The sequence below is a fragment of the Rissa tridactyla genome, chromosome 7, assembly GCF_028500815.1.
Source record: "Rissa tridactyla isolate bRisTri1 chromosome 7, bRisTri1.patW.cur.20221130, whole genome shotgun sequence".
In the NCBI taxonomy this organism is placed as follows: domain Eukaryota; kingdom Metazoa; phylum Chordata; class Aves; order Charadriiformes; family Laridae; genus Rissa; species Rissa tridactyla.
The window spans coordinates 28,051,119-28,071,041 of NC_071472.1; the positions used below are offsets into that span (position 1 = coordinate 28,051,119).

The following is a 19,923-nucleotide window of genomic DNA, read 5'->3' on the forward strand; positions in this document are numbered from 1 at the left end:
TCTACAATATTAACAACTTGTTTTCTCTTATCTTAAAACAGCTCCCACTTCTGGCCCCATTTATCTCTCAAACTACCACTCTGACTCTTTTTCATTTTAAGTTCATTAAAGGTATTAATTATTTCTCCTTAGTTCCTATCTTCTGGTTCCAACTGAAACCATACCTGCAAAATTCTTTAATAATTCTGAATTAGCTGTCAACTCTCATCTTTTCTGAGCCGTCAAAATATTCGTTACAGTTAACCATAATCCTCCAGATGACTTCATAAAGCATATATCTTTCTGGGACTCACTCAAAGAACTATAATTCTTGCTCATTTCATTATTAAAGCAGAATATTGCAACACAGGTAGTATTTAAATTGTTACTTACTGAGTTGTTCTTTAATTTCAAATACTCCTTCAGTTTCTCTTGGCAAACTTACTCCTACAGCATTTCTAGCTGCCACTCTAAACTTGTACTTCTTTCCCTCTTTCAGACCAGCTACAACAATGGAGAGATCTTTAACAACTGAATATTCTGTCCAGCGATCCGCTGGTTGGTCATCTTCTTTGTAGCTAACAATATACCCATCAACTTTAGAGCCTCCATCACGAAGTGGTGGCAGCCAGCCTAAAGTAGCACTATTCTTTGTAATTTCAGTAACTTCAAGTTTTCTTGGTGGATCAGGTTCACCTTTTAGGGGGGGAAAAAAAGAAACACATTAAACACTGACTTTCCAAGATTTTCTGACTATTGAATACTTGTTGAATTATTGGATGCTATCCATGCTAACTCAACAAGGACAATATGGAAAAGAGCAAAATTCTTAATAATTGCAAAGGTATTATATTCATATATTGTATTATTTGAAAGAAACTGACACAGAAATATTTATCATTGGGTACTTAGTAGGATTGTTCAATTTGGAAACACCAAGTAAAAAAAAAAAATGCAAAATCTTATTAAAATTAAAGAAAAAACATAAAATATGCATAGAGAAATACTTACTTAGGGGATCTGTTGCTAGAACTGGTTTTGGTAAGTCACTTGGAACACCTGACCCATATTCATTTACTGCTGTTACTCTAAAGAAATATTCATTTCCAGGTACAAGGTTAGCTATTTGGAAACTAGTCTTCTTTAGTTCTGCAGTGACTGTTCCCCAGGTCTTCCTGTCAGCCTCACGTTTCTGCAGGATGTAATGAGTCACGGGGCTACCACCATCATTCTCTGGAGGTGCCCATGAAAGGTGGCATGACATCTTGGTGACGTCTGAAACCTTGAAGTCCGACACAGGTCCAGGAGTATCTATAAAGAGATTTCAATTTATACTAGTTTTTTCTTCTTTAATAAGTTAAAATTAAAGGAAGCTAACAGCTTCCTATACAGGGAGACTTAGTGTTAGCTGATATAGTTGTTCTCAAAAACTGTAGCACTTGGGGGTCATAAAAATTCCTGCAATGAACATTCAACATAGTTAAAAAATTGTCTAGAGGTATTTCTCTCATTACTTACCCAGGACTCTGACGTTCACAAATACAGCCTTTTCTCCAGCTGCATTAACAAGTGTCAATGAATATTTGCCTGAGTCATCACGAGTTGAATCAGGGATGACACAGAAGGCCATAGTGTCAACCAGATCAACTTGTCCTTTTCTGATAACATTGTCAATACCCATTCTCCTCCAGGTGACTTTTGGTGCTGGGCGACCCCTAATAATGGCAAAAAGTCTAATAGGGCATCCTGCCCTAACTGTGACTAACTTTCTCATGCTTGCATCCAACTCAATTTCGGGAGGTTCTGAAGGAAAAAAAATAAAGACATAAAATACAAAGTTTAGCACATGAAATAAAATAAAACCAGAGCAAATAACGACTGCGTGTAAATACTCATAAAGAGGATGGAAAAACTCACCAAGTATTTCTTTGGGAGACACAGCTTCTTTCAATTCAGCTGGTCGGCCAAGGCCAACTTGGTTTTGGGCAGAAACTCTGAATTCATACAGTTGGTTCTCATCCAGGCTGGTGGCTGTAAATTCTGTATGAATAACTTGGGCAGCAACATTGCATCGTTTCCACCCTGCTTCAGGATCAGCACCCTCAACTTTTGGTCTAATTTCCACAACATATCCAATAATTGGAGCACCACCATCATACACTGGTTTTCCCCAGCCAAGGGTTATGGAATTCTTTGTGCTATCAACCACTCTTAAGTTTGTGGGAGGACCAGGTGGTTCTGAAGGACAATAAAAATTACAGATAAGAACACAATTGTGCAATTTAGCAATCGCTTATGCTAACATTAAAAAAAAAAATACAGTAGAATACAGAGGTATGATACCTATTGGGTCTTTTGCTACTACAGGTCTTGATGGCAAGCTTGGTTCTCCAAGTCCGACTTCATTTTCGGCACTGACACGGAACTGATATTCATGACCAGGGATGAGATTAGTAACCTTCTTGCGTCTCTCTGGGATTGCAGTCTTAGTAACAGGAACCCATCTTAGCGACCGTTTCTCTTTCTTCTCTAAAATGTATCCTGTAATTGATTTGCCACCATCATATTCTGGTGGATTCCAAACTACAGTCATCTCTTCTTTGCTAACTCTTGTGACATCTGGAGGGTCAGGGCGTCCGGGTCTATCATATTTTGTTTTTGCAATAATTGGTTGTGTTTCTGTTGGTGGACCAGTGCCCATTTTATTCTCTGCACGAACTCTGAATATATATTCATTACCTTCAATAAGGCGTGTCACATTTGCATAGTTCGTTAGGACAGCGGAAGAGTATGTAGACCAAACCATACGCTTGCTTTCACATTTTTCCAGGATGTAGTTCTGTATTTCACAACCACCATCATCTTCTGGGGGGTCCCAAGTAACAGTACATCTGTCACTTGAAATGTCAGTAACTTTCAAGTTTCTTACAGGACCTGGTTTATCCAAGACAATAACAGTAGCGTATGCTACAAAACTACCAGCCGTGTTAGTTGCAGTAATCACATATTTCCCACCATCACTACGTCTTGATTTTGTGAGAACAAATTTAGATGTATCAGAAGTTGTTTCAATACTGACTCTTGGAGATCTGGTTAGATCTGTGGCATCTTTGTCTTTTGTCCATACAACTTCAGGTTGTGGTTTTCCTCTGACTCCAGCCTCAATTCTAATTGTGTCACCTGCTTTCACTGTTAGCACCCCACTTAACTTCAAGTCTAGCACTGGTTTCTGCAGATCTTCCTTCACAACAACTTCAGCTGTTCTTACCCAGCCACTTTCACCTGCCTCATTCTTGGTTTGAACTCGGAATTGGTAAATCTTATTTTCAACACATTTATCTACCATGTAGTGTGTTTCCTTAATGCTGCCTTTGTGAACCCTTTCCCATTCATCTGAATCTTTCAGTTTTCTCTCAACATGGTAACTTAAATTGGGACTTCCACCATCATAATCTGGCCTTCTCCATTTCAGATATACAAACGTCTTTCCTTTCTCTGCAATGTGAAGATTTTCTGGCTCTCCAGGCTTGTCAATAGGATTGATGGCAAGGATGGGAGTCTTGGTCTCAATGCAAGGACCTGGACCTATTTTATTTTCTGCACAAACTCTGAAGAAGTATTCACGGTTCTCTATAAGATTTGCCTTTACTAATCGTTTAGTGATATCAGAGGAGACAATCGACCATCCCCTCTGGTTTGGCTGACGGCACTCTACTATGTAGTTTGTAATTTCAGAGCCACCATTATCCACTGGACTCTCCCAAGCAATCATACATGAATCTTTTGTGACATAGCTTATTTTCAGGTTCTGACATGGTCCAGGTCTGTCAAGTACATTAACAACAGCAAAAGCTTGAGCATGTCCACAGCTGTTCTTAGCTGCTATTATGTATTTGCCATGATCAGATCTTTTGGCTTCTTTCACTTGCAGTTCAACATTAGGTAGATCATGGATTATTTCAACACGCTTATCTTGGACTAGTACTTTGCCATCTTTGGACCATGTTATGTCAGGATCTGGCCTGCCTTTTACTTTACCAGTAATATGGATTGTTTGACCTACTCGGACAGTAATTAAGTCTCGACAGGTCACATCTAGGCTTACTTCTGGAGGAGAAAGAATATCCTTTGCCAGTACAGTTTCTGCCAGTTCTCTTGGTTCTCCCTCTCCCACAATGTTAACAGCTTTTATTCGGAATTTATATTCATTTCCTTCTATTAACCCAGGTACTCTGTAGGCACACTGTCTAATAAGTTCATCCTTATTAATCCTATTCCACTCCTTAGTTCCAGTTTTCTGACATTCCACGATGTATCCCAGAATGGGACTGCCACCATCTTTGAGGGGCTTTGTCCACACAAGATCAGCTGATTCTTTGGTTTTGTCTTTTAATTTTGGATTTATAGGTGGTCCAGGAGGAGTGATAGGACGTGATGCCTTTATTGGATCAGAGCTTGGAGATGGTTTGCTTAAGCCCACCATGTTTTCTGCAAAAACTCTGAATTCATATGTGTTGCCTTCAAAAAGACCAGTGACTCTGTATTTCATATCAAGTATTGGTGCCTTATTGACACGCACCCATTTACCAGATGCTTCCCGACGTTCAAGTATATAACCAGTTATTGGAGTTCCACCATCAGATTTTGGTAGGGTCCAAGCCACTGTTGCAGCATTTTCTGTGATATCATAAACAGTTGGTTTACCAGGAGGGGATGGTGGATCAAACATATGTTTAGCAACTGTTGGTTCTGAATCAAGGGGTGCACCAATGCCTATCTTATTTTCTGCCCGGACACGGAAAATATATTCACAGCCCTTCTGCAGTCGTGGAATCTTAATTTTTGTGTGACTTGTTCCAGAGCTAACCACTCCCCAAGTTTCTTTCTTTGATTGACGCTTCTCAACGATATAATTTATTATAGGACTCCCACCATCATCTTTAGGAGGGCGCCAAGAAATAACCATATGTTCTGGTGTTACTTCAAGAATATTAATCGGACCAGTTGGTGGGCCAGGAACATCCAAAACTGTAAGATGTAGAGCAACAGTTTTGCTGCCAGCTGCATTAGAAACTGTGAGTAGATATTCTCCTGTATCTTTTCTTATACAGTCTTTGATGGTAAGTACAGTTGAATAATCGTCAGTCTCAATCTTGTATCTGCCATCGGTTTTAATTTCAACGTCATCAGTAACCCATTTTGCAGTGGGAACTGGCACACCTCTCATAATGGCAGGAAGTCTCACTGTGGTGCCAGCTTTAACAACAAGACCTTCGATTAACTTCACATCTAGTTCCACGGATGGAGGTACTGAAATTAGAGAAAAATAGAAATTATGTTTTCAGGGGAATGCTCAAAGAGAGAGAGAAAGAATCAGTGAAACAATAAGAAAACTAAAAATTACCTAGTTTTTCTTGACACTCTATTGGTATAGTTGTATCTGGAAGACTAAGACCAACAATATTCTGAGCCCTCACACGGAATTTGTATATTTTTCCTTTTTGTAGGCCTGTAACAACACAGTCTAGCATAGGGACTGTCTGGAACTTTGTCCACTCATCTGCACCATCTTCTTGATATTCCACCAAATACCCAGTTATCTCAGCACCACCATCACGATCTGGTCGATTCCAAACAAGGGAAACTTCAGTCTTGTCAACATCTACATGATGCAGATTCTTTGGTGGCCCTGGAGGATCTTTTAAAATACAGAACCAAAATGGTTACTAGGACAGCCAATCTATGGTAGCACTGTACCATGTTCACATTAGTATCAACAAGATAATCTCAAAAATTACCAAGAACAATATGCAAAACACAAATCATATCATTGAAAAACACTTACGCAGTGGATCTATAGCTTTAATAGGCTTGAGTGTTTCCACATATGGACCTCTACCAAACTGATTCTCAGCTGCAACTCGGAAGAGATACTGAATGCCTTCCATCAGATATTTAGCCATGTGACTGCGTTTCTTGGAGGATGATGAGATGGCTACCCACTGTGCAGAAGCTACGTCTCTCCTTTCTACCACATAGTTGGTAATGACAGAGCCACCATCATCTTCTGGTTCCATCCAAGTGAGATAGCAAGAATCACTTCTAACTTCACTGACTTGTAGGTTTCTGGGTGGACCAGGCTTATCTAATATTGACAAAAATTGAATCTGTTATTTATTTTATAACCGCATCATTTTTTACAAAACTTAGTAAATTTCAAGAGAAATTAATATATTTCATGTATTTTTTAGTCACAGAATTACAGAATGATAGGGCTATTGGAAGGGACCTCTGGAGATCATCTAGTCCAACCCCCCTGCCAGAGCAGGTTGTCCTAAAGCAGGCTGCACTGGAACATGTCCAGGCAGGTTTTGAATGTCTCCAGAGTTGGGAGACTCCAACACCTCTCTGGGTGCTCTGCCACCCTCAAACTAAAGAAGTTCCTCCTCATATTTAGGTGGAACTTCCTATGTTCAAGTTTGTGCCCATTACCTCTTGTTCTGTCACTGGGTACCACTGAGAAAAGATTGGCCCCATCCTCCTGACACCCACCCTTTAAGTATTTATAAGCGTTGATAAGCTCCTCCCTCAGTCTTCTTTTTTTCCATACTAAAAAGACCCACGTCCCTCAGCCTTTCTTCGTAAGAGAGATGTTCTAGTCTCCTAATCATCTTCATAGCCCTTTGCTGCACGGTCTCCAGCAGTTCCCTTTCCTTCTTGAACTGGGGAGCCCAGAGCTGGACACAGTACTCCAGATGCAGCCTCACCAGGGCAGAGTCCTTCTTCTACTGTGTAGTTCTTATTACTCAGTTTATTGATATTTTCCAGACATTCCTTTATTTCTAAATCTCTAGTTATAGAACAAAAGTATGCAGTATAAATGAAACATCAAAAAGATTACCTAAGACAACAACTTTTACTGAAACAGTTTTTGAACCAGCTGGATTTTCAACTGTCAGGGAGTAAATTCCACCATCTTCATGGACAGTGTTACGAATTTCAAGCTTACTGCCGACTCCTGTAACCTCAATATCAGCTTTGGGTGAGACCTCATGATCTTCTTTCTTCCATGAAACTTTTGGGAATGGAACACCTTTAATAACAGCACTAAGTCTCAGGGTATCTCCAGCTTTTACGTGCTGTTCTCGGGCCATATTAGCATCAAGTATCAGCTCAGGAGGTTCTGGAATCAAAATTATATGTTTTTTAGAAAACGAGGAAAAAAATATCTTCTTCAGTAAAACTTATCTTATTTTATTGAACTCACCAAGTCTGTCCTTTACTTCTACTGGATCAGGAACATAGGCTGGTTCTGATTCACCTGCTGCATTGACTGCCTTGACCCTGAACTTATAGGTCAAACCCTCAGTAAGGCCAGTGACTTTGTATTTTGTTTCAGGACAAGAATCTGCTGCAAGATTGGCCTTTTTCCAGTCTTCATCTCCAACTTTCTGATACTCAATAAGGTAGCCAATTATCTTGCCATTACCATCATGGCGTGGTGGTTGCCAAGATAAGTCAACTGAATTTTTAGTTTTATCTACTGCTTCTGGATTAACAGGTGGGCTTGGTTTGGCTGTTAAAAAAAGCAAAAAAGAAAAGAAATGGGTAAAAAGGAAACTATTAAAATGTTTTTCTAACTGTTGACTCTTCTAACTGTTAATGAAGACTGCATTAAAATTTCAAGGAGAAATGAAATTTAATACTTTACCGATTGGATCTCTAGCGAAAATGGGCTTTGACGGTGGACTAGGATCACCAACACCGATTTCATTTTCTGCTGAAACACGGAATTCATATTGACAGCCTTCAAGGAGGTCCAGTACTTTGAACTGAGTACCAGGGAAGATTGGGTCTTTGGTAACTCTGACCCATCTTGTAGACATTGTTTCCTTCTTTTCTATAATATAGTTTGTTATTGGCTTGCCTCCATCATATGGTTTGTTCCAAACCACTACTGCAGAGTCTTTGGTAACATCCTTAATGATTGGTTGCTCAGGTGCATCAGGAACACCTGAGGAGGAAAAAAAAGTTTATGAGCACTACAAACAGAGTAAAGGTTAAAGTATCAAAGTAAGATAGCAAATTAATTAACATACGGAAACGGTCCTTGGCTTTCATCTCATCAGAGATCAAAGGATCACTTATGCCGTAAAGATTTTCAGCATAAATTCGAATTTGATATTCTCTTCCTTCAAGCAGCTTAGGAATTTTGCATGTTGTCTTAACTGTGGCAGATGTAACTGGCATCCACAAATCTCTGTGTGCATCTTTTTTCTCAATAATGTAATTTGTAATTTCGCTGCCTCCATCATCCAATGGTGGTTTCCAGGAAACTACCATATGATCTTTATGAACTTCATCAAATATAACTGGACCTACTGGAGGTGATGGGCGATCTGTTTAAGAAAAAATAAAGCATATCCATGCTTTTATATGAACTTCACATAACGACATAAACAGTATCAATACAGTAAATATATTATAAAATTAGAAACTTGGCATCACAGTTTTAATAAGGAATCGAGACCTCAAGACTATTCCTCTTTAATACGTGTTTAACTCACTAGACTTAATTCCTTAATGCTTATAAAGTATTTAGTGATTGACATTTTCTACAGTGTTGACATTCTATGCATGTAGAGACATTAAATTATTCACACTGAATAAACTAAGCCAGAGTTAACTATGTACTCAAAATTAATAAATAGTATTTCAGTATAAATGAGAATGCAGTAAATCAAATTATTGTAATAAAGAACACATTTTAATATTTACATTTTAAATAATTCAATGAATTCTAATCACTACTAAAAAACACATACAATACTGTTTTTCAGTAAAACCTACCAACAACATTAACTTGACAAAATCCTTTTCTTGATCCTGTGCTGTTCTCTACGGTAACACAATATTTGCCTGAGTCTTCACGGACAGATTTTAGTACCCCCAAGCAAAGAGTTGTAGGAGTTGTCTTGATCTTTGTACGGTCATCTTCTTTCACAACAACATCATCCTTTAGCCAAGTAACCTTTGGTGCAGGCTTGCCTGAGTAACGTCCAGTCAGGCTGAAAGCTTCACCAACCCGAACAATAAGCTTGTCTCTGAAGTCAAGGTCAAGTGTCGGAGGAGCTGAAAGACAATATTAAAAAACACAATGCCCACGAATGCCAGCAAGATTAATAAGAAAAAGTAAGAAATCAGTAAATGTAACAATGTTTTCAAAAGAAATATTAAAAAGATACATACCAATTTCATCCTTGCATGTGATTGGTTTTGTGCAAAAAGATGGCTTGCCTTGCCCCACAATATTGCAAGCACTCACACGATACTCATAGGTGTCACCCTCTTTCAAGCCCTCTATAGTGTATTTCCTATCAAGCATTTTCTCCTTTGTAACTTTGTGGAATTTCTCTTTTCCAATGAGACGGCTCTCTAGAACGTACATGGTGATATCTGAGCCTCCATTATATTTTGGAGGGTTCCAAGTTAATGTAACAGAGTTCTTAGTAACTGCTTTTACTTCCAGGTCTTCTGGACGGTCAGGAACAGCTATGAATAAATAAAAAAAATATATGGTAAATGCATTTTTCTGCATATTCACCTCATATGACAGTAATCCAAACCTGAAAATATACTTACTTATTGGATCTCTAATGACAATCTCTTTTGTTGTCTCTGTGAACGGACCCATGCCAATTATATTCTCCGCTGCAATTCGGAAAAAGTAGGCTTTCCCTTCGGTGAGTCCCTGAACAGTAGCATTCTGTCTTGTAACTGTATAGCTTACTGGAGTCCAAGCTCTATGGTCAGATTCACGTTTTTCAATTATATAGTTCGTAATAGGAGAGCCACCATCATCTTCTGGAGTAAACCATGTCAATTTACAAGAGTCACTGGTTAGGTTCTCGGTAAGGAATGGCATTCCAACCGGGCCTGGCACATCTGAAAGCAAAGAAGAAATGGAGTATTTAAGTACGCATGTTGAATGTTATGAAATTTTACTTGTTCACAAGGACTGAAGTTGCCATTTACCTAGCACATCAACAATAATAGTTTTCTTCCGCTCACCACCGGCGTTTTTAGCAAGAAGAGTGTATATACCCTGATGGCTCCTTTTGCAATTTTTGATGACCAAAGAAGAACTAATAGCTGTTTCTTCAATTTTGGCTTCTTCTGGTAAAGCTCGGTCATCCCTGCTCCAAGTCACTGTTGGAGCTGGTTTTCCTGAGACATATGCTATGATACGAATTACTCCTCCAGCATGAACAACAATTCTGTCCCTGACGCTTGCATCCAAATTAATATCAGGAGCCACTGTGGGAGGTGAACAAAAATATTTAGTGAATATTTTTTTTTCTCATTTTGACTTAGAGGTACTAAAAATGCAAACGTAAATGATAAGTACCAATTCTGTCCTTCATTTCAATAATGTCTGTAACTTCTCCAGGCTCCCCGATGCCAGCAGCATTCACTGCTCTAACTCTAAATTTGTAAAAACATCCTTCTTTTAATCCTGCCACAACGAACTTGGTTCCTCTAACTTCTTTATCTTTTACCTGGAAAAAATATTATAACATTAGATAACACCAAGGTATCATCAATTTCTTTGTGATATTTGAAACAAGTCTTAGATTAGATGTTGTTTGAGATTTACAAGCACAAGACAGTCTTAAGCATACATGGATCTAGCTCACACAGAATTCTTCAGAATCTCTGTAAAGAAATACAGGACATGGACATACAAGCTACTCTGAAGAATCATCTTTTTCATAATTCTAACAGACAAGGATGTTACAGCAATCAAAACAGTCTTTGGTCTCAGAAGAATTACATGTGCTATTGGACAAATAAACTCACATAAGTGAGAGTGGTAAAAAGTGGGAATTCTTTGTTCTTTTATAACTGCAATACGAAGCCTGTTTACCTAGAAACAGTGCAGGAAATTTAGGTACTACTTAAAATGCACCCAAATTTTTATGGAGATACAAAAAATAGCCAAGGTATGCATTATTAAAAAATAAACCCACTTCCGTAATACATTATTGAAAAATGTAGAAAAATGTAGGGACACAGTAGCTGCAAACGATTTGGCACAATCTGATACCACTGAGACTTACTTTTGTGCCAGTTCTAATTTAATCTCCTCTTCTTTTATCACAAATTACCTACGTATTTTCTCATGTCTTTAAAGAGAAATTTTAAAATTCTAAGTTTAGGAAACTGCGAAGTTAACTTGATGTTGTGAGGGGCAATTACTTTTACATTTGGTCTTATATTTTAAACATATGAAGATAATTATGGTGCAAAGTATGAACTTTTAGAAAATAACCTGCAGCGTGAAATTTTTTAAAAAATGTATTTTCTGGAGGGATTTCTTTTGATAAGACACACAGAGAGAAGAAACGCAGATTCTGTAATAGTTTTCCACCTACCCGTTCCCATTCCTCCTTTCCTTCCTCTTTATACTCAACAATGTAGCCAGTGACCCTAGAACCACCATCCTTTAGTGGTGGAGTCCACTCCAAGTCTACAGAAGACTTTGTCCAATCAGTAACTTTTGGAATAGGAGGGCCAGGTGGCGCTGAAAAATATCATCATACCATTACAGCATCACAATACGTTCTATGTTCTTAACCAAATATTTTCAAATTCAAAAATAGGAATCTAAAATATTTACCAATAGGATCTCTAGCAACTGCTGGATCAGATGGCATGCTTGGTGGACCAACACCAGCTGCATTGATAGCTGAAACACGGAACTGGTATTCAGAGCCTTCAATAAGACCTGTAACTTTGTATGAAACCCCCAGTGGCATAGGTTTGATAGGATCACGGTTAACCCTGGTCCACCTCTTTCCGGTAGTCTCTTTGCGCTCCAACCAGTAACCAGTAATAGGAGAGCCACCATCATGTTCTGGTTCTTCCCAGTTTACAGTCATTGAGTCACGTGTTATACTGCTAACTGTTGGCTTGTCACAAGGTCCAGGAACAGCTGTGGGGGGAAAATTCATGTGTAGCTTGTAAAAAATTAATGCTAAAGTAAGATGGAGATAGCTAGAGTACAAAACAGAGCTATGCATTCACATGATTATAGTTGCATTAGGAAGTTACCTATCTGCATGAAACTCCTTCCCCCATTCACATTCCCATCCCTATACAGGTACATATACTTCCATGAAACATAAAGTATCTTTCCTTCAAAAAACAATTGTCAAAAATGAGTTTCTCCCACCTTCCTGGATCAGTACCTCATTTCAGTGCCCAGCCCAAACTTGGATATTTTAGGAATGATTTTCTCTCGCCAGCCTAACATTCTGCATCAGAGCTACTCTGTCTAATTTCTCTTTGAAAACTGAAGGCAGGAAATTGACTCTTCCTGATCTATAAGGTAAATAATGTCTCGAACACAACAGAATGACCTGACTCTTATCAGATGAATCCTTATTCGTATATTTAAACCTTAAAAAAAGCTTGAGATGGTATTTTAATATATAATGAGGGAGAAAAGTATTTTTAAGTACTACGTGTGCTTGTAAGAACTAACTACTAGTGCTAAAACTCTTCAAGTTATTCTAGAAAATTTACATATGTGAAGAGAGAAAAGTAGTGATATTTAACAGATGCTGTACACATACCAGCGAATGAAAACACCTAACATAATCTGAAAGCATGTTCCTACTTACTGAAAAGGTTTCGTGCTGTTTCTGGTTCACTATCCAAAGGTGGTCCAATACCATATTTGTTTTGTGCCATAATGCGGAACACATATTCATGGCCTTCCATCAACTTAGGAACAGTGAATAGGCATTCCTTAGGCTCACTGGTAACAGGTACCCATGTCTTCCTATTTACTTCTTTTTTCTCTATAACGTAGTTTGTAATCTTAGAACCACCATCATCTAATGGAGGAAGCCATGATATTGTCATTTTATCAGCCAAAATGGATTCAAATTTAATGGGTCCCACTGGAGGTCCAGGACGACCTAAAAGATACATTTTTATAAAGAAGAATTAATTCAAATGCTATTCAAATAAAGTATCACATGAATGCTACCAATTCATTCAATGCATAAGAGTTCTTGATATCTACCCAGAACATTTAGTCTCATCTCCTTTGAAGCAGTTCCCAGATTATTTACAGCTGTTATAGTATATAAGCCTGTATCACTTCTGCGAGACTGTTGAATCAATAAAGTGCAAGTATCTTCACCAACAATCTTGTTGACATGTTGATCATACATCACTGGTGTTTTGTCATCTGGTTTCTTTGGAGAAGCTTTTAGCCATGTTAATGTGGGGAAGGGTACACCCTTTATCTTGGCCACAATGTTAACATCTGTTCCTTCTTCAACCTCCATGAATTCTTTGAGTTCAATAGATGGTGGGCCTACAATGAAAAGTTGAAAAAATTAACATACAAAAAGACGTCATAATTTTTAAACAGAATTTGTGTTTACTGGCATCGGCTAATACTTACATGTCTGATCTTTGACAACAAGTGGGCCAACAGTGGCTGAAGGCCTACTAGGACCTGCTATGTTTACAGCTTTGACTCTAAATTCGTATTCTCCACCTTCTACAAGATCCTCAACAGTAAACTTTGTTTCCTCCACGTCACGTCTGTTGCATTGCTTCCAAGTCTCTTTCACCTCTCCAGTACGATCCCAGCGAAGACATTCAACATTATAATGTGTAACAGGAGCTCCACCATCATTCTTTGGTGGTTTCCATGTCAAGCTCACCGTGTTCTTGGTTACAAGGCCAATTTTGAGTTTAATGGGTGGATCAGGAGGATCTTCACAAAAAAAACAGAAATGTGAATAAATCCACTGTACAGTAGTACCTGTTTTTAAATAGTTTGACTTTGAATTCACTTACGGATTGGATCTCTGGCTGTGGTCCGTTGGATGGTTTCTGCAGGAGGGCCAACACCAAAACGGTTTTCTGCACGTACCCGGAAGAAATACTCTTGGCCAGATATGAGATCAGGCACAACAAAGGAAGTACTTCCACAGTTTGCATTGACTTTAGTCCAGGCCTTCCCATCAATAGTTCTTTTCTCTATAACATAGCCTCTGATTCTATCTCCACCATCATCGTCTGGCATCTTCCACGAAAGTTTACAACTACCTCTTGTGATATCACTTACTTTTAGGTCTTTTGGTGGACCTGGGACATCTGTTAAGGTAAAAGCACAATAGAACCAATTTTACATAAGTACATAGAAAAATAAGACTAAAACCTAGTATTTGAGTACTTCAATATGTGTAAACCATACCAAGCACATTGACTCTGATATGCACGGTTTTTTGTCCTGCTTTGTTCTTTGCTGTAATACTGTATCGTCCAGAATGACTTCTGTTGCACTCAGGGATGATGATCACTGAACGTGTATCAGTTGCTTCCACCTGTGTATTATAAAAAGAAAGAGAAGTTATAGATCAACTTTAAATATTTATGTTTGAAAAATGCAAGAATAGTAAAGTTACAAAAATTGTTTGCTTTACCTGAGCTTCTTCAGGTACATTATGACCTCCGTCCTGTAAACAAAGGGAAATAATGTAAATATAAAAGGGCATAGGCTGAAATGTTTAGAAACATATGTAGAAAAAAGCTTTTTCTTTTACTAACCTTTGCTGTTGTCTTTGCTTTTCCTTCAAACTCCCAAAATGTTTTTGGAACTGGACGACCCTTGATGACAGCCGGGATTTTAATTGTTGTGCCAGCACGACAAGAGAGGAAATCCTGTGCTCCAATATCAAGGAAGATTTCTGGTTCCTCTGCAAAAATATTTTAATATATAAATTTTAAGAGCTATGGTAAGTAGATTTCTGTCATCACTGAGCTAAAACCCCACACAAACATGCAGAATGAATGTTTATGTGAGAAAGTTTTTGTGTGCAAAAAGAAAGATGAGAAGTATACGAATAGAAAAATTTGTTGTAGTCATTTCTTCATAAAATACACATTATTTCCTTAGTATGACTGTAAGTGCCCATTGGTTTTCTAATGGATCCTGCCCTGGTAATGGTCATCATGACACTTTCAAAAATGCGTGTCAGGCTTTTCTTACATTTTTGCATAATTGTTTGTTCTGTTTTGACTTTGGCTTGCTTGGCATCCTACTTGAACATTCGCAGCAGTAGGTGTCATTTAGACATAATTATTTAAATTAATTCCAAGAACACTTACCTAGAATATCTTGGACAGGTATTTCTGATGTTGCAGGACTTGGTTCTGATTCTCCAGCAGCATTTACAGCTTTCACCCTAAATCGGTATTTTCTGAGCTCTTTCAAGTTGGGAATAACACATTCACAAGTAGGAAAGAGTTTATCTCCTTCATTCACCTTCTTCCAGTCAGTACTACCTTCATCTTGCATTTCAACAATATATCCTTTTATAGGACTGCCACCATCCTTTTGTGGCGGCTTCCACGCAAGAGCTACAGATGATTTGGTTTTGTCTTTGACCTCTGGGCAAGATGGAGGACCAGGCACAACTTGTAAAACAAGAGCAAGTGAGAATTACCTGAGAGTTAGTGTCTGCCTATATTTTTCTGAATAGTTTCTAGAAGAATGCAAGTATTTGCGTTTTTTTGTCATACATTGTGTGTATCATCCTAGACATTCATACTAATTACATATATTACATATATTATTAAGGGATACTTAAGGTACAAGGCATCAAGATTGAACTTGAACAATAAAGAAAATAATATAAAAATCTGACTCTGAACTTAAGTTTATTTGGTAATGTTTGCATTGCTGTAATCACAGTTTAAGGTTCATAAAAGAGATAAAAAATTAAATTAATGCTAATTATTTTTAAAATGCTGAAAAACAGAGGAAACTACTTTGTGTCAATATATTCTTTTTGGTTTAATGAAAACAAAGCATTGGATTAATTGCACTAAATTCAATATAAATAGTAGTAGCACATTTTGGTCTGGTGTGGTACAGTCCTTAAAAATAGTCATACAAATCATATACTTACATATGGGATCTGCTGCTAAGGCAGGATCTGATGGTTCACTGGGAGGGCCAATTCCAGCAAGATTTTCAGCCATAACTCTAAACTGGTATTCAACACCTTCAGCCAAACGAAGCACGTTGTACTCTAAACCTTTTACTGATGGTTTTGTTACTGGAGCCCTGTTAACACGTGACCAGTAGACACCTCCCACCTCTCTCTTCTCCAGCCAATAGCCAGTTATTGGGCTGCCACCATTGTCCAAAGGAGGCTCCCAAGTCACCAGCATTGATGATCTAGTGCGATCTAAAATTTTTGGCTTTCCAGGAGGCCCAGGAAGGCCATAGGGATCCTTAATAACAACTTTTTCTGAGAGGCATTCATCACTTATTCCATATTTGTTTACAGCCCGGACTCTAAATTGATATTTTTCATTTGTTGCAAGATTCCATACCTGAAAAACAAGATTTCAAATCAATACTTGGCTACTTTCAGAATAAATTTATTTGAAGTTATGCAGCAGTTTTTGCTTTAAATTCTGTCTTGGAATCTCATTAACATACCTATGTTTATATATAGCTGTATGTAATGCCCTACGGATATTCTTATTTCACATGCATAGGACCAAACATAAATAAAAATGTCACCATGTTTGTTTTTGCAGTTGTTAAAGCTATGAATAATGCTGGGAAATGGAAAGGAAGATGTCTTCTAAACTCATCTGAGATTAGGTAGCAAATGAGAACAATTTATTTTGTTTTGTCGCATGAAGAAAATACAAATACATAGATGGGCAAGATTCATCCAGTAATTCTGGAGTCTAAATGGAGCATGAGCACAGGTGTCTACGCAAGTAGCGCTTTTCATCAGATATGTACTATTGTTATTTTTTATGCATACTAAAGTATGTAATAAAGATATTTTATTAATTACCCCAAATCTTCTCTCAACAGCACTTTTGGAGACTTCTTCCCACTCAGATTTCTTCCTACTAGCATCACGTTTCTCAATAATGTAATGGGTGATTTCACTACCACCATTATCAAGAGGTGCGTCCCATGTTAAATAACATGATTCTGCTTTAATATCAGAAACAGCAAGATTTCTTGGTGGAGAAGGACGATCTGTATGAAAGTAACAGAGCATAGAATTACATTAAGAAAAAGGCAAAAGCATTTTATTAGCTGTTGTTTTATTGAAATGTCACGTCCTTACCATACACTTCAACATGCACATTGCGAAATGCAGTGCCAAGACGATTGGAAGCTCTCACAGTGTAAGTGCCTTTATCGTCCCTCACTGTTGCAGGCAGGTTAAGTTCAGTTTTTGCCTCACTTCTGGATACTTCTTCCTTGGTTATCTTAAGTGCACTGGATGTTTGGTCAATTAAAACTTCATTCTTGTCCCATTCAATCTTTGGCATTGGCAGACCTGTCACATCAGCGGGAATATTAACTGGTTCTCCTGCCTTCACTTTGATAGTATCTCCCCTCACAGCCAAGCGTAATGTAACAGTTGGAGGTACTGAAAGCAAGAAGAAAAATGAGAGTGAAGATGGAGGTGAAACAGAGAAATTGCTTTGCAGTGTTTTGGAGATATTTGTATGGATTTCTTTAAAGCAGATATACCTTCATCATCTTGTATAACTACATTAAGGGGCAATGATGGTTCACTTTCTCCAATAGCATTGACAGCTTTGACACGGAATTCATACATATGAAGTTCGTCAAGTTTTTCAACAAGAAGAGATGTTTTTGGACAAAGCCTTGCATTAACTCTTTCGTAGTCTTTTGAATCATGTCTCCTCTTCTCAACAATATATCCTAAGACAGGACTGCCACCATCACTACGTGGAGGCTTCCAATCAAGTGTAATGGTTGACTTCGTCCTCTCTGTGTACATGAACCTCTCAGGTGCTGTCGGAGGACCTATTAACACAGATAAATAAAAATGAAAAAAAATTTTAAAAAATAGAGATTTTTTAATCATATGAATACAGTAGCTTTGTTTTTTAAAGCCAAAGCTTTTGTATGCAAAGCATCTGAGTGTGGTTATGGATAGTATTAAGTTTCTCATGTATGCGGACAAAAAGGTAACAAGCAGTATCTCAGCAGACATCGGTATTTGTAGTTTTATAGAACTGAGTCAGAGATCTGACAGAAGTAATTAATCTAAGGCAGATGCCTTATCCATGTAGTAGAAAAGTAAATACACTGTTTGTACAGAAAGAAATCCACACAATAATACTGGTTTATTAACCTATAATTAAAAATTGTTTAAAAGCCCCACAAAAATAGTCATCTTACCTAATGGATCAACTGCAAGAATGGGTCCTATTTCAACAGGTGGACCAGTACCAAACTTGTTCTTGGCACTAACACGGAATTTATATTCCTGCCCTTCAACTAGACCTGTAATATCACATTTAGATCTCTCTGTGTCTACAGCTAGTCTCCATGTATGCATTTTGGCATCCTTTCGTTCAACAATGAAGCCTATGATATCACTGCCACCATCATCTTCAGGATCAGACCAGTTAAGCAAACACATCTTTCTGTTTGTGACGACTGGCTTTAGGTCAAGGACTGGCCCAGGAACATCTGAAAAACAAAATCAAACAAATAGGATAAAGCCCAAAGATTAGCTCACCAAAAGAAACACTCAGTTGATTTCAGAAAATATTTTTCTTACCAAATACTTCTACTCTGGTTCCTGCAGATTTGGAACCACTGCTATTGGTAGCAGTAATTACATATCTTCCATGGTCTTTTCTCAATGCATTCTTAATGGTTAACTCAGATTTTGTGCCAACATTTTCAATAACAACTCGATCTTTGTCTAATTCACCCTCCTCCACAGCCCACGCAATGGTGGGAGTAGGACGGCCTGTCACAGTAGCAGGAATTTTAATAGTTTGCCCAGCCATGATCTGAATGCCTGCTTTGACAGAAACATCCAGCTCAACAGTGGGAGGCTCTGCAGAAGAGAGAGAAACAGTTCATTAGTTCAAGGGAGAGATTCAAAAACACCTTTCAGGCAGCTGGGCATTTCTTGAAAATAATACAATTGCAATACCTTGTGGTTCTGCAACGGTTACGGGTTCAGTTTCACCAGGTGGTCCTTCACCAGCTGCATTAAGTGCAGTAACACGGAGTTTATAGTCTGCACCTTCTCTGACTTCTTTAACAGTATACTGTCGAACCTTAATGGGCTTCTCTGTGCAACGTGACCACTCTTTTACTCCCATCAGTTGTTTGTATACATGGTAACCAGTGATATCTCCACCACCATTATACACAGGAGGTTCCCATTCTAACTCAATAGAAGTTGAGCTTGTATCAGCAACCCTTGGAATCGGTGGACCGGGTGGCACTGTAAATAAATAGGTGTAAATCAAAGTTAAAGGCTATGAATCCTATTCTGTCACCCATCTGCTATTAGCTTCTACTAAGCTACTTACTTATTGGGTCCTGTGCAGTTTTTGGATCTGATGGTGGACTAAATTTACCAGGGCCAGCTGCATTTTCAGCACATACTCTAAAGATGTAGGTTAATCCTTCCAACAGTCCTTCAACTTTTATTTCCAGAGCATTCACAAGGTTCCTGTTGACCCGAGCCCAATGAGTACTATTAATTTCACGTTTTTCAATCCAATATCCTATGATTGGGCTGCCATTGTCTTTTGGTTCATTCCATTTAACCACCATACTGTTGCTGGTAACATCTTGCACATCAGGCTTATTAGGTGGATCTGGTGGAGCTGAAATAAAGAATTGTAATTTTGTCATCATTACTGTCTTCTTTGGAGCTTACTCAAAGCTAAGAGAGATCTAAGATATAAGAAATGACTAATTTTAAGTCATTCATAGTTCTTCTAGTCTCTTTCTTAGAAGCTTTGATTCCTAACTGCAACCACTAATCAAACTTGTAGCGGTTCTCTCTTTTGGTAAGAATATTAGTCTATTGAACT

At 38.1% G+C, this 19,923-nt stretch overlaps 1 protein-coding gene across 39 annotated transcripts in view; it reads right to left on the reverse strand.

Moving 5' to 3' along the window:
* Positions 1-19,923, reverse strand: part of TTN (titin) — a 244,262-nt gene that overhangs the window by 54,429 nt on the left and 169,910 nt on the right. For all 39 annotated transcript variants that reach the window (XM_054210417.1, XM_054210392.1, XM_054210385.1 and 36 more), the window contains 34 exons: positions 19,414-19,713; positions 19,029-19,325; positions 18,645-18,929; positions 18,260-18,553; positions 17,582-17,881; positions 17,169-17,477; positions 16,887-17,077; positions 15,978-16,407; positions 15,175-15,483; positions 14,614-14,762; positions 14,490-14,522; positions 14,261-14,390; positions 13,861-14,160; positions 13,460-13,777; positions 13,073-13,369; positions 12,666-12,965; positions 11,660-11,974; positions 11,415-11,563; positions 10,388-10,538; positions 10,015-10,296; positions 9,622-9,924; positions 9,229-9,531; positions 8,830-9,111; positions 8,079-8,378; positions 7,691-7,993; positions 7,247-7,555; positions 6,881-7,162; positions 5,825-6,124; positions 5,384-5,677; positions 2,323-5,289; positions 1,897-2,217; positions 1,498-1,782; positions 991-1,290; positions 373-675 (listed from right to left, as the gene is read on the reverse strand). In XM_054210417.1, the coding sequence (XP_054066392.1) occupies positions 373-675; positions 991-1,290; positions 1,498-1,782; positions 1,897-2,217; positions 2,323-5,289; positions 5,384-5,677; positions 5,825-6,124; positions 6,881-7,162; positions 7,247-7,555; positions 7,691-7,993; positions 8,079-8,378; positions 8,830-9,111; positions 9,229-9,531; positions 9,622-9,924; positions 10,015-10,296; positions 10,388-10,538; positions 11,415-11,563; positions 11,660-11,974; positions 12,666-12,965; positions 13,073-13,369; positions 13,460-13,777; positions 13,861-14,160; positions 14,261-14,390; positions 14,490-14,522; positions 14,614-14,762; positions 15,175-15,483; positions 15,978-16,407; positions 16,887-17,077; positions 17,169-17,477; positions 17,582-17,881; positions 18,260-18,553; positions 18,645-18,929; positions 19,029-19,325; positions 19,414-19,713 (11,991 nt within the window). The remainder of the gene's footprint in view (positions 1-372; positions 676-990; positions 1,291-1,497; positions 1,783-1,896; positions 2,218-2,322; positions 5,290-5,383; positions 5,678-5,824; positions 6,125-6,880; positions 7,163-7,246; positions 7,556-7,690; positions 7,994-8,078; positions 8,379-8,829; positions 9,112-9,228; positions 9,532-9,621; positions 9,925-10,014; positions 10,297-10,387; positions 10,539-11,414; positions 11,564-11,659; positions 11,975-12,665; positions 12,966-13,072; positions 13,370-13,459; positions 13,778-13,860; positions 14,161-14,260; positions 14,391-14,489; positions 14,523-14,613; positions 14,763-15,174; positions 15,484-15,977; positions 16,408-16,886; positions 17,078-17,168; positions 17,478-17,581; positions 17,882-18,259; positions 18,554-18,644; positions 18,930-19,028; positions 19,326-19,413; positions 19,714-19,923) is intronic.